The sequence below is a fragment of the Galeopterus variegatus genome, unplaced genomic scaffold (assembly GCF_000696425.1).
Source record: "Galeopterus variegatus unplaced genomic scaffold, G_variegatus-3.0.2 Scaffold15, whole genome shotgun sequence".
In the NCBI taxonomy this organism is placed as follows: Eukaryota; Metazoa; Chordata; class Mammalia; order Dermoptera; family Cynocephalidae; genus Galeopterus; species Galeopterus variegatus.
This window is the reverse complement of record NW_007726126.1, coordinates 1,332,039-1,346,723: the sequence shown is the minus strand read 5'-3', so window position 1 is coordinate 1,346,723 and position 14,685 is coordinate 1,332,039. Positions and strand designations below refer to the sequence as shown.

At 44.9% G+C, this 14,685-nt stretch overlaps 1 protein-coding gene across 1 annotated transcript in view; it reads left to right on the top strand.

Moving 5' to 3' along the window:
* TENM4 (teneurin transmembrane protein 4) overlaps positions 1-14,685 on the top strand; it is a 223,589-nt gene that overhangs the window by 64,888 nt on the left and 144,016 nt on the right. The window contains exons 6-7 of the mRNA XM_008566153.1: positions 11,090-11,191; positions 13,271-13,465. Coding sequence (XP_008564375.1) covers positions 11,090-11,191; positions 13,271-13,465 — 297 coding nt within the window. The remainder of the gene's footprint in view (positions 1-11,089; positions 11,192-13,270; positions 13,466-14,685) is intronic.

Below are 14,685 nucleotides of genomic sequence, written 5' to 3'. Positions count from 1 at the left end.
CCCGCACCTCGCTCAGCCAGTGAGCGGCCGGTCTGTATGTGGGATCCGAACCCTCGGCGGGAGCGCTGCTGCACTTCCCAAGCGGCGCACTGTAGCAGTGCGCCACCGGGCCGGCCCTGAGTTCAGCTTTTAAAAAACTCATTTCTTAAGTAATTTGTCCCAAAGACAGACTTGACATGAAGTTGGCATGATGATCAGCAGGTCACTTCATGGGAGCAGCAAAGATGATTATTCTGGATCTGGCTCGTATTCAACCCCCATCTTGCCCAGAACTGCTTTGCATTTCAAAAGGCTGCCTATTCTTTAAGGGCCATTCAAATACTACCTCCTGGAGAACTGAGGACCAAGCTCTCCTCTTTGGAATTGGTCCACAGTTCTTTTGCATTCTTGCATAGTTTAGATCTTTCTGTCCCTCTGACTTGTTTCTACAGACCTATGTTAAAGTCTCAGTCTTTCCAGACCATTGTTTCACAGAAGCAGCACCCAGATCAGCATCACCTGGGACCTTACCCTAGCCCTATTAAATCGGATACTCTGGGGATAGGGCCCAGCAATCCATGTCTTAACAAGCCCTTCTGGTGACAGACATAGGCTAAAGTTTGAAAATCACTGAGTCTATACTGGGGACAGCAGTAAAAAAGTGTTTCCTGAGCCCCTTTTATGTACCAGGTGCGTATATATGGTGGTTTTATTTAATTTTCACAAGTGTATAAGGCATGTGGTTTTCTCATTTCATTGATGGGCAAACTGAGACTCAGATATAGTGACTTTCTTTAAATCTCACCCTCGGAAGTAACAGAATTGGAATTCAGACCTAGATTTGCCTGATTCCAAAGCCTGAAGCCTTTCCACTGCTCCTTGAGAATTAGGATCACGCTTTAGGTCCTCCCAATGGCATCAGCACAGTGGTGTCCATAGAGATTTGTTTTGAATGAATTAACGATCAATGGATAAATGAATCAATATTATTTTCCCAGCAAGATTTAGTTGTGAGTGGCTAGAGCTGCATTTTGATTTTTAAATGCTGGTAGGCATGTTTTAAAGCCAAAATTTCAATTAACAAAACCAAACTAGGTACTAACGTAGTTGGAATTTACTGGCCCTGGCAGCATCTCTGTGTAGTCCTGATTCCGTAACTGACTAGAGACTAGAGGCGAAAGGAGCGGGGTCAGCATTTTTAATTGGGTTGGCAGTTGTGGTATAGTGGGAAAATCCCTAGGTTAGGTAGGAGTAGAAATTTAGGTTTTAATACTAGCTCTGTCACTAATCAGCTACATGAACTTGGGCAAGTTCTCTGTGCCTTCTGTTCTCACCTACAAAATGGGGAATAATAAGTAACACCTTCTCTTCCCACATACAGAGCTATTGGAAGGATCAAATAAAACTATGTGCAAATGCTTTAAAACTATTAAGTTCTGTACATATTAATTATCATCAAAGCCTTCAAACTATCAGGTAGATACTGATGAGGTGCCCAGGTATCTGGATGTGTTAGCATTCTTTCAGTTGCAAGGAGCAAAAAGACACTCAGTCAGTCTCAAGGAAAAGCTGGTGTGGCAGTGAAGTAGTTTCAAAAAGACTCCCATGGTGCGGGACAAAGACAGGCACTGAAACGCCTCTGGGACTGCGGGCAGCTCCAGGGGCCCCATTCATTCTTTTCTCTCATGGGAGCCATGGCCTTTTGCTGATCCTGCCTCGGCCTCTTTCTGAGCTTTGTCTCCATCCGCCATTCGCAGTTGACAGGCCAGCTTCCCGGCCTCACTCAGGACTGCTTCCTCTTAACCGTGGCTCCTCCGTGGCAATGATGACCTCCCCAGCCCTTCTCTTTCCGTCAGATCCTTTGGCTCTCGCTCCCACCACCAAATGACACCTTCCTGGATATTTTTTAGTTCAAAAACTAGAGAGCAGGACTGGTTGGCCCAGAACTGCTGTACACCAGGCCACATGACACTGCAGTTCAGCCTACAAACGGCCTCTCCTTGGGTCATGTGCTCCTCAGGTCCAATCAGCTGTGGGCGGCGGGAAGGCGATGTCATGTGATCCACGCGTGCCAGCTGGGCAGTGGGAACTGTGGACAGAGCAGTGCTCCTCAGAAGCAGCTGCAGGTGACACACCGCAGGAGGAAGAGGCATCTCCTAACACCAGCACTCACCTCTCCTTTGAAAGCCCTTGTGCTCTTGAACAGCATGGCCCTTGTCAGTCTCGTCACCACTTCCTGTGTGTCTCTGGCTTAGGCTCACAGAGCGTGGCAGGAAACCGTGCCCACATGGCATCCTCAGGGAAGGACAGCAGAAGCAGAGCCAAGGTGGCGCTCTGATGGCAGAGCCACTGTGCTCCTAACGCCATCCGCTAGTCCTGCCCCTGTGCGTTGGAGGCTCCCTTCACAGAGCAGGTGATAATGGGATGCTGGTGATCTGAGGACACAGCAGGGAGGTCTGAAAAGTTAAAGTCAGCCCTTGTAATAAGCAAACTTCTCCCACGTCCACCTCAGCCTGTAAACGTGATGACTGTTTCTCAGCTTTTTCATCTATTTGTCTAGTTTTCTAAGAGCTAATTTGGTTTGATTCGTAGATCACAGGAGTTAGACCTGATAGGTAAATCATTTAAGCCATCCACTTCTCTAGAAACTTCCTGAGCTGGAGTACATGCTCAGTAAATACTTGCTGAGTAAATTTAATAAATTTTGTAGATGAAAAGAAAGGCCCTGAGAGAGGAAGATTCTTGGCCAAGTTACCTAACAAGTTGGTGGCAGGAGTAGGACTAGAACCCAAGTTTCTTGGCACAGTCACAGTATGTTCCTTTACACCATGACTCGTAGAGTCATAAGATTTCAGACTTGGAAGATTCCGTAGGCTTCGTCTCTTATCACCCCAGCAATATCCCTGCCAGTCATTAATTATCCCTCCTTGAATATATCCAGTGACTGAAAATGTGTAATTTAGTCCATTCATTTAGTCTTCAACTAGCAAACACCTGTCACCCCAGCAATATCCCTGCCAGTCATTAATTATCCCTCCTTGAATACATCCAGTGACTGAAAATGTGTAATTTAGTCCATTCATTTAGTCTTCAACTAGCAAACACCTGCTTTGAGTCAAGGATGATACCATATACTGAAGATTCAGAGACGGATAACACATTTCCTGCCCTCAAGAAATTTACAACATTTGGGCAAATACATACACATAAACAGAATGTAACCCGTTCTAGTAGTAAGCGGCAGTCAGCTCTAATTCTTACAAAGTTCTTTATTCTTTTGAACCAAGTCTATTTCCTAAGGACTGCAGTCCTTTTTCACTGGACCTAGGGGTACAAAACAAAGTCTCATTCTTATTTCGTGTAGCAGCCCTTCAGATATTTTAAAACACATGTCATACCTCCTTAGTAAGCTAAATTCCCACTTCCTTCAAGGATTCTTTATTTGAAATGTGGTTTTAAGTTCTCTTATCTTTCTGGTTGTTCTTCAATGAACATCTTTTAGTTGATTGTATCAGTCTCTTAAACGTGGCTCCCAGATGTGAAGTGCTGAACTCCAAATACAGTCTGAGAGTGCAGTGCAAAGTTGAGCTTCCTATCACTCTGTTTATTGTAGGCATTTGCAACCTAAAAATATAGGACAAGAAAATAGCTTTGTTGGCTGCCAAACTCTTCTTTTGAATCTGATCATTGTGCCGTGCCTACTTCTCTGGCCTCTTTCCTCTTTTCCTCCTTATAATCCTGCTTGGTTTATCAGTACAACAAATATTATTGAGTACTGATTTGTGTTTAGCACTCAGCAGACTCTTTGGTGAACCAGATATGATATCTTTGGCGAACCAGATATGATACCTGTCTTCAAGGAGCTCAGTCTTATTGGTAAAGTTTGGTTTGCCCCCAAAGAAATAATTAACAGAGAACCAAGTTGAATATAATCAAGGAAATGACCTTTTTCCTAGGCCCTTTCCTTAGAGCTGCTCTTAATGGTGATTGGTAGACTTGTGGGTATGAGTGGAAACAGATCTCCCAGTTCAAATGCCAGTGCACAGCTGGCTTCAAGCCCAGGCTGTCAGGGGTTTTATCAAAATTTTGTCATTGCATTGACCTAGACTCTTGCAGACTGAAGGCCTTTGAATTCCATCATGTGCAAAGAAAGCTGGGGTGCCTACAGAGACTGACACCTCACAGGCCATGGAACAGCTTTCCAGCACCTGGCACCTGCCCAGTGCCAATCTAGAGTGCACAGGGAGAAAGTTCTTTCAGATGTTGGCATGAGTCTGCCTGTGTTTGGGCTTCGGGGAGACAACAGGTTTAATTTGCTTTGACAGTGCTTTCCCCAAGGAAAAATTTATCCAAACACCCTGCTTTCTTCACATTCAGAAACGTTGCTTGTTTGTTTTCCCGTTTTTACCATGGGGAGCTTCTCTGTGTTTTGTGTGTGTGTGGTGTGTATTTACCCCCAGAAGCCCGCATTTCTTTGTTTGGATTCATTAGCCCAAGTCAGGGTGGTGTTTTAGTTCACAAATGGAAAGCTGTGTGACCCTTCCTTTAAACCAAAATACCAAGTCTTCAGGTCCTGGGCAAACCTCTTTATGTGCACAGCTCTACCCTATTTGCTCTTCGTGATAACTCTCTGAGGTGGGTACTGTTAATAACCCATTCTGCAGATGAGGAAAGCGATGTGGAGAGATGACTCCTGTGAGGCACATAGCTAGTGAGGGGCAGCCTGGCTCCAGAGCCCACGTTTTGATGCTGGCCACATACCACCAACGATGGCTGCATATAGAACATAGTTCACCTACCACAGTGACCCTTATCAGCTGTGTGACCTTGAGAAAGTGACTTTATTTCCCAGTCTCTGAGTCTACAAAATTGTGGCAAAGGTACCTATTTCTCATAACTAATGTTAAGATTAAATTTGAACATATGATATGCCTCTTACAGTTCCATTTGAGAGAATGTGAAAGTCTCTGTTGGACTCTTCCTTCAGCCTTGAGTTGCTGTAGAATTAAATCCCAGCAAAACTATCTAGTATCTTTCCATCTCTTCTTTTGGTTGCTAATAATAAACCCAATTCTTCTATTTCAGGAACAAAGGGGATATAATAGATGTAACCTAAAGTATAAATTTCACTAGCTGCTGTCAAGGTGATGTACGCAGTCATCCAAATGGCTGTTCTGAAGCTCAAGTTCCTTCTTACCTGTAGCTTTAGCATCTATCCTCTTGCAGAGCAGCCAGGAGGAGGCATCAGAAGGTGGATCTCTGTAAGGCAATAGGTGGACATGATACTTCAACCAGGCGCTCCTAAAGAGTTCCCAAAATCACTTGTACAATTTAGGGAGAGAAAACAGAAAGAGAGGAAGGAGGTGTAGGTAGCACATGCAGGCTTCTATTAGTGTGGACACATCACAGAGGAACAAGATATAGAGGAGGTGCTGGGAGGGAGGGGTAAGTGCAGGGTGAGCAGAAGAGAAAGACTGAGGATGGAGAGAGGGCCCTGACCTCACTCACACAGCTGGTTCTGTCTTTGGTGCTGGGTCCAACATCAAGCTCCCATGACCACAGACCAGGGGAAAAGGCAGGTGTTCGCGTGCCATGGTGAGCTGATGGAGGAGAGCAGCCACCTTTCCTTTTCCAGTATTACTGTCCCTGTGAAACAGGAGTCCGGTAGGCAATGGAGCTGCCTAGATAGTCCTCCTCCAGACCCGGCTTTCCTCTGTGGTCTCGCCTTGTTTCCTACAAAATGATGCTTCAGGATTTCAAAAAAGAATAGCAGAAGGTGGCAAATAAAGGCAGGCTTTCCCGGGCATCAACCCTAGACTCAGCAGGACTTATTTATCAGCTGTGATCATCTTTCACCTTAACACAGCAATGCTAATGATTTGTTTCTGAAAAATTGTAGTGAGCAGACAAAATGGGCACTGCAACACGTTCCCGCAGGCCTCTGTGGCTTCCTGATTCCCATGGCTCCTCTAGAAGGAAGTATTGTTGTCTTTTCTACCTTCTGCAGATTCCCCTTTGTATTTCAAGCAATATTTTGTTCAACATCCAGAGAACACACCAACTCACAACATATGTGCAGAGAATGAGCTAAAGAAACATTTCAACTCTACATTCCAATATTGATGGAAGGAAAAACAAATTCCTGGAAATCAAATTTCCTACCAGGGCCCACTGCTGTGATAGAAAAACAAAGGCTGGGGGGAAAGGCCTCTGTTTTCCAATATATCATACACCAATTATGAAAATCAGTTATACATAGGCAGCTGAATTTTTAAGTCAGATGCAAGCAGATCTAAAGGCACACCTTCTGCTAAGTGAAGGCAGCTGCAGTGTGGATGTGAGCAAAGCAGGAGGGGCTGTAGGGGAAAGAAATTCACCAAACACTAATTGGGAACATACAACATATTTCTGCAGTAAAGTTCACACCTCTTCCAAGCCAATGAATGTCACTTCTGCACTAGAGTTTAGCATAGAGATATCTGGTCAATGGAGACTAATTTGTAGGATCCTAAGTGGACCCCAAGTTGTTGAAATTCCTCCCAGTGGAAGAGAAACTATATACATATCCAAGCCAATGAATGTCACTTCTGCACTAGAGTTTAGCATAGAGATATCTGGTCAATGGAGACTAATTTGTGGGATCCTAAGTGGACCCCAAGTTGTTGAAATTCCTCCCAGTGGAAGAGAAACTATATACATAAACATTTCATCAAGAGAAAATATTCTCCAAGTGTCTCCCTTCCATTTCCTTGTTGCCATCTTAAAACCACTTTCTGTCTCCTAAAGCTTCTGCCTTCTCTGACGTTAACAGCCTGGGGCAAGCTTTGGAGCAAACAAAGGCCTCTGTCAGATTTAGCAACCAATACTATATCAGTCCCAGAAAATATACTTTCCTCACTTTTTCATTATGAAGGCTTTTTGGCAGATGATAAACAGGTTTATATGTTGCAGACTTCATAAATCAGAATTTAGAAAATGTGTAACTCTTATTTGCAGTTGATCCCATTAAAAATGCAACCGATAATTATAGTGATTTTATTAGGAGACATATTTTATACCATTGGGTTTGAGAAGGACTGAACCATAAAATTTTAGATCTGGGAGGGATCTCTGAGATCATCTTGTTGAATTCCTTCAGTGATAGCAACAAACATTTATTGAGACTCCTCTCTGGATTCGATACTAGGGCAAATACTTAAAAGAATAAACTCAGTTTCTTTTTTTAATTTATTTTATTTTATTATTACACAATGTAAACTTTTTTTGTGAATAAACTCAGTTTCTATTCTCAAGGAGTTCACAGTCAACAAAGTAGACTATATTGTACTTCAGTAGAGATGAGGGGAAAAGAGTCCTGGAGTAACTTTGATACTGGAGGAAAGCTCTGGGAGGCCTGTTAGTCAGCCTCAGCCCATCCCCATCCTCTCACCAGGTTCTTGACTCCACCACAGGAAAGAATTAGAAAAGAGTAGAAAGTGAGAACAGGTTTAATGTAACAAATAATTGAAATACAGACTTCACAGAGAAGGTGCTGTCTAGCTCCAGAGACTGAGCAGGGCCCACACCAAGTTTAATACAAAAGTAAGAAATACACATTCACAGACAAAGTGCAGGCTTGCTCCAGAGTGAACAGCAGCCTTCTAAACGCAGGTTTGATACAAAAAGTAAGAAATACACACTCCACAGGCAGAGTGCAGGCTGGCCCCAGAGAGAGTGAGCAATAGTCCCACCTTCTGCTGGGATTCTACTTTTGGCTCCAGAGTGAACAGCAGCCTTCTAAACGCAGGTTTGATACAAAAAGTAAGAAATACACACTCCACAGGCACAGTGCAGGCTGGCCCCAGAGAGAGTGAGCAATAGTCCCACCTTCTGCTGGGATTCTACTTTTATAGGTTGGCTATCTAATACATATTCATGCTATCTAATGAATAATCAACTAAGGGGTGGTTCCCAGTTATGTAACATAGTCTTGCACATGCTCAGTTGGTCTCTTTTTAGGACATGTACATTGATCAGATTCTATCACATGCACTGAACATATTCAAGAATATTCTGTGCTCTTTAGCAGCTCTAGAGGAAGCTCATTCAAAGGATAAATTCCACTTTACTGAGCATGCTTGGCTATTACAGTTATATAACCCCTACTGAACATGCCCAGCCACTGGATTTGCATTAGTTGGCCCCCTGGGGTCTCAATTTCCCCATGTTGGTGTTGAAAATAGGTCCAATAAGCAACAGTAACTGTCTTCTTCAGGAGTCCTAAAGGAGGGTCCTGAGACCTTAGGGAGTGGCTTGAAACTCAGAGGTGTGTCCTGAAACCTGAAATCATGGAAACTGAGCACCTCCTAGCTCAACTTAGCCTGTTTAGGATGCTTAGAAAGGCTTCTCAGAGGAGAGAGCATTTGAACTAGATTTGAAAGAAGGAATAGGAGTTGCCAAGTAGAGACATATGGGAGGAGCAAGTGCAATGATAAGGAAACAGGTACAGAAAGATCAAGTGACATGGCCAAGGGTCCACAGCCATTCAGTGGCAGAACAAGACCTGGAAGGCAGAACTTCTGCCTTTCTGTCCTGTATTGCTGCAGATGGAACCATCCCTACAATTGTACAACTAGCCAATAGCTTAAAATGAAAATCTTGCCTTAAACTTTACTCAAAATCCTTATTATTAAAAAAATTTTCAAAATGAAACTTCCTAAAATGATTCTTCATAAAAACAGTGTTTAGGAAGCCACTATTTATAGAAAGACCTTAGGAACATGGATTCTTTGAGGCAATGCCAATGGAGAGCAGAGAAACTCAGGGTCTAGGCCTATGAGCCTCACTCTGCTGGGACCCAGACCACTTTGTCTGAAAGTGGCCACGTGTTGGATTAGACCCTCTTGTTCTTAACTCTGTGTTAATGTAAAACAGTGCTTGTGTTAGCAGAGAGACAGCATCAAGTGAATGGAATTTCCCACTCGCAAATGGAACCACTCATTGGACCATTCTTCCAAACTTTTAAAATAACTTCAAAGTTGATACTGGAAGACTTTGTGGAAAGACCTTTCTTGGATGTGTACCGTGCCATAAATGTAGCCGCCTCCTCTTATACATCACCAAGCCATTCTCCAAGTCCACCTCCTCCTAGAAGCCTTCTCTCCGCTGATTTTGCCCCATTCCAGCTGCCATTATAGTATCCTTAGGTATTTTGCTGCATTTAAGTCTCAATGATGCCTTTGTCTGGATGCCCTTTCTTCCCAGTGGATCTCTTCATTAATGATACACTCACAGAATTTTAGAATAGGAAGCAGTACCAGGGAATCATTTCTGCCATCACCTTCATTTCACATATGAGGAAGGCGAGGCCCAGAGAGGGGAAGGAAATTTCTTTAGGTCACACGGCATGGTACCAGAAGAATGGATCCTGTTTCTTTACCCTCAGGAAGAGCTTTTTCTATGCCTCATGCTGCTGCCCAGGTGACAGTTCACTGATTATCTTTTTCTAGTTAGGCTGCAAATTCCTTACAGACAAGGCTGGTGTCTTTTATAGTAACATCTCATTTAACAGAGACCTTAATCTTGGCTTTATGACTTAAAGTTATGAGCTAAGACAACAGGTTGAATCCTTAACTCTGTCCACCTAACCAAGCTTTTCTTCTACTTTCAAGTCTAACTCTACTAACTCACTCTGTGACCTTGGGCAAGTCACTGCCCTTCCTCTCGGTCTCAGTTTCCTTCTCTATTAAATGAGAGTAATGGACGAGATGGTCTCTAGGATCCCTTCAAGCTCTAAAAGTTCTAGAATTTTCTACCCTCCACTGGGTCCTTTGCTGCTTGAGGACTGGCCTCACTGTCCCACAAATCTGCCTTGTTCATTCCCTGACTTCTGCTGTAAAATAAGTTCCTTCAAAGCTGGATAGCATGATATCATGGAAGAAGACTGGGTTTGGAGTCAAAGGTCTGGGATTCAAATCCTGCCTCCATGATTTAGTATCTGTGATCTCCAGTACGCCACTTCATCTCTCTCAGACTCTCTCTCTCTCTCTCTCTCTCTCTCTCTTTTCAGTAAAATGGGAATAACAATACTTGCTTGTAAGATTTGGTGACACTGAAATGAGATAAATCTTGTGGAAATACATGACACAAAGAAGGCTTTCAGTATATCATTGTTTCTTTGCTTTAGTCCATATCCAGCATTGAGAAATAAGCTATTCCAAATAAACAGATTTCCTAGATAACAGGTTTACTAACTAGAGCTACAAAACATTGCCTAATTTTTTATTAAAATCTTTCTGAAATTGATTCTGTATTTCCACGACATGTCATACAGAGTATATACCAAAGGTATTTCGAGGAATTAGAGAAAGCAAGATCCCTGCAAAAAGTGGGCATGATCACAGATTCTGGGGATACAGGTAGAGCAAAGAGAAGAGGAAAGAAAATTTCTATGCTTTTGCAAAGAGCTTGGATTTTTTCATCTCGGCACATAGGGAACCATTGAAGGGTTTTAAGCAGGAGAGTAATAGGATCAGATTTGTTTCAAAGAGATCACTCAGGCTGCTGGGGGGTGGATAAATCAGGGTGGGGATCAAGCTGAAAGGCCAGCCACAGGCTGTCGTAGCAGCCCCAGTGAGAGACGGTGGAGACCTGGACAGGTATATGAAAAATCAGAGGTGGGAAAAGTCAGATTTGCAAATGCCCAGTAGCTTTATGAAAAACAAATAAGTGGAATATCAGCCCATTATGAGAAAAGTGTAAAACACAAGAAAGTGTAAAGAAGACTACAAGAATCACCCATAACTCATCACCCAAAGATAACCCCTGTGAACCACTGCTTTCTCTCAATGTTTTCTAACTGAAGAATTTCTAATGCATTTGCAGGTACAAATTTGATTTATAAAAATTTGGTTCGGGCAGACATTTTCCAGAACACAGCTCCAAATGTCAATTGAGCTGTGTCTCAGTGAGGCTAAAAATAACCTATAGTTTTAACTCTATTGGTTCATTTCAGTGACTGGGCCAGAATAGCTCAAATATTGGGTCTTAGTTAACCTGAGGCTGGTTCCAGGGCTCTCTGCTTGGGTAGAGAAGTTTCTGCTTTCAGCTCTGCTTCTCTTTTCTCCCCCAGAATCGGTGGATAACTGCCCCAGCAACTGCTATGGCAACGGCGACTGCGTCTCTGGGATCTGCCGCTGCTTCCTAGGTTTCCTGGGCCCCGACTGCGGCAGAGGTGAGAACCATGTGCAGGGGCTCTCCAGTTCCTTTCCGCACATCCCTCGGGCTGCTCAGGTTCCACTTCTCAGAGCAAGTGCAGAACTCCGGGCCACCTCCTGACACCCTCAAGGAGGAGGGAACTGTTCTTCAGAAGCCCTTCGAGGGAGGTCAGCAGGCAGAGCTGTGGGTATCCACACGTGTATGATCGGGGAGGTCAGGAAGGGAGGTTTTTTACAGGGGCAGCCACAGTGAAATGAGTGTCTGTTGCTGGGCAAGTGGAGTGGCAGTGGGGTCCTTTTAAAAAGTTGATTTCCTCTTAGAGAGTGACCAGCCCTTGCGTGTATGATCGGGGAGGTCAGGAAGGGAGGCTTTTTACAGGGGCAGCCACAGTGAAATGAGTGTCTGTTGCTGGGCAGGTGGAGTGGCAGTGGGGTCCTTTTAAAAAGTTGATTTCCTCTTAGAGAGTGACCAGCCCTTGCCAAGCATCCTTGATTCAGAGTAGTGTGATTTCTCTGTGGCTGTGGATGGAGGCCTGAGGAGCTGCTCTGTTACTGCCACCTGATAGCGTAGACAGACCCTCGGCTAAACCCACCAAGGGGAGGGGCTTGGGAGGCTCGGCCGCTCTTCTCCACACATGACGCTAATGCTGCGTGATACCGAGGCACATAGTGGTGCTAGCGATGGCTAGTGAGATCATTTGAAAGGCTGCCTATGTGCTTTTTGACCTTCATGTTTATCCTGGGAGAACTAACAAGGAAAATGCCAAAGGAGATCTGTAGTCCTAAGAATTCAACACTCCCCTTGGGAAACTAAAGAAGCCCCTTCTTTTGGTTTTCCCACCTTTTCACTCATTCAGCAGCCAGGTGTTTCATGCCCAGTTAGTTAGTTCCTGTGGGCACTGGAATTACAACACTGAGTAAGACCCAGTTCTGGGAGCTCTTGGTCTGGTCTGGGAGACAGACAAGCACCTGTAATAAGTTAAGCATGCCATGACAAGGCTAAATGCAAGAAGTTTCTGTCAGAGTACAAGGGAGGACTGTCTCAGCTTGGAGGGGATGAGGATCAGGAAAGCTTCCCAGATTAGGTGACATTGGACTCAAGTCCTGAGACTTGAGAAGTTAGTTGTTCATGAATGGAAGGCAGAGGTGGCTTTCCAGATGGAGAGAATAATGCGCTGCAAATACTGTGCCATGATACTGCTTTGGGGATTCTGCTTATCCTTCCTAACATGAAATAGATTCAGTTTGAAGCAACAAAGCACAGTGATTACCTGCTGAGTGTTGTAGAAAGGAAAGAAGGCAGGTGGGGGTTGGAGGAAGGTGGTGCAGAGAGAGGAGATGAGTCATTCTTTCTAACGAGAATTACTGTCTCATCCCATATGCACTTAAAGTTAAGAGTCATGTATAAAACAGCCTTATTGTATCTCAGTAAGACTGGTAAGTACTTACAGCATAATGCAATATAATTTATTTTTATATAGTGTCCTTCATGGAGATGATCACAAAACCCTTTATGCCAAGAGGCAGAAGGGAAAAATAATACTTTAAAGAGCCAAGTTGGGCTCAGCTCTCCTCTTAAGGGGGCAGTGGTGTACAGGCTGGAGTGGAGGCCTGAACGGCAAGGAGAGCTGAGATTTGCTGGATTAAAGCCGACAGTAAGTGGTGCTGCAGACAGGTGTGGGGAGGTGAGAGTGGAGTGCTATTAGAAGGAGGATGCTGGAGGAAGAATTTGGGGCAGGCAGGAGGCCCAGCACTGTCTTTTCCAGTGAGGCCACGGAACAGACTGAAGCTTCCTCTCCAAGGCTCCTGGCAGCCACTGTACCGCCTCAGCATACGAAGGGGTGGGGGAGAGCAGCATTCGGTGGGCACAGGCTCTGCCAGGCCCTGCACTGCACATCCTCACCTGCAATTCCAGATGTGTTTAAACTGGAAGGAAATAAAACCGGAGAAGCAGACACATGGGCACACATGGGTATTTGTGGCAAAGCAATTAAGGCTATTGGTCAAGCCAGACAGGCCAAGGGGAGAAAGAGACAAAGGCAGCTGGGGTGTGCTGGAGGCTGATTCATGCCAGGCTTCCGGTGCTGTCTCCTCAGCCTCCTGCCCCGTGCTCTGTAGCGGGAATGGCCAGTACATGAAGGGCAGGTGCCTGTGCCATAGCGGCTGGAAGGGTGCTGAGTGCGACGTGCCCACCAGCCAGTGCATCGACGTGGCCTGCAGCAACCATGGCACCTGCATCATGGGGACCTGCATCTGCAACCCTGGCTACAAGGGCGAGAGCTGTGAGGAAGGTAAGACTCGTGGGCAGCAGCTCCAGCTCCTTCCTCTGAGATAGAGGCCAGTGCACAGTGCCAACAGGGCAAGCCAGGGAGCAAGGCAGTCTCCTGTGACTCCACCAGCAACAGCAATTTATCTAAGGGAAGAGGACAGACACATCAGGGTCCTGGTTAGTGAAGGGGTTGAGAACTGTTGTTTATTGAGTACTTACCATCTACAAGGCTCTGTGCTAGGAGCCTCATGTCATTTAATGTCAGACCCCATCAGGGAGTAGTCATCTCCTCTTAATAGCTGAGGAAACTGAGACCCAGAGAGTCAAATGATTTGCCCAAGGCCACACAGCTATGGCAGAGCTGGGTTTGAGGCCTGTTTTTCTGGCTCCACAGCCCAAGTTCTTTCCACTCCCCTCTAAGTGTGTCTGCTCGTCTTCTGTCTCCATTGCTGACATCTGATTCTAGTATAGACCTCCAAACTCTGCCTTCCATTATCACATTCATGTGTGAGTGTTTGTTTGTGTGTGTGGCTCTTCAGTGCTGATAAGCATTTCTCTCCCCTTCATAAAGTAAATAAATGGCTGTGTAGATTGGGGCTAGAAAGTGACAGGCTGATTTAACAGTAACATCTGTCCTTTCCTGGAGAATCTAACCAGGTAAGATAAATGAGGATCTATTTTACACATGAAGAAGCTGAGACCCAGGAAGGGCAGTGACATACCCATGGCCATAGAGCTGACTAATGGCAGGGCTGGGATTCATCCCAGATCTTCTCTCTTTAAATCCAGTCCTCTTCCTTCTTGACTGTGTGGGGTTTCCAGATGGGAGAAAGAGCCTCATTCACAAGCAATATAAAGTAGCTTTTTATAAGCGCACGCTCTGGAATCAGATGCAGGTTGGAGTCCTGGCTCTGCTAACTAGCCTCAGTTCCTTCATCTATAAAATGGGAGGGCCACTGTGAGGACTGAATTAAATGACCCTTGTAAAGCACCTAGTGTAGCGTCTGACACATAGCAAACACCCCATAAATGTGAGCTCTTATGTTGTTAGTATTATTCTGGGGACACTTGAAGCACATTTCTGTTTCATCCCACTCACTGCATCCAAGGTCTTTTCAAATGGATGGACTTTGCCATCTGCACGCAATGGACGATGCTGTGCGCTCATGGTGACCACACGTTCTCCACCATCTAGCACCCTGGCACTTTCCCCAGTGGGTGGAAAAGGCTCCAAGGAGAGCT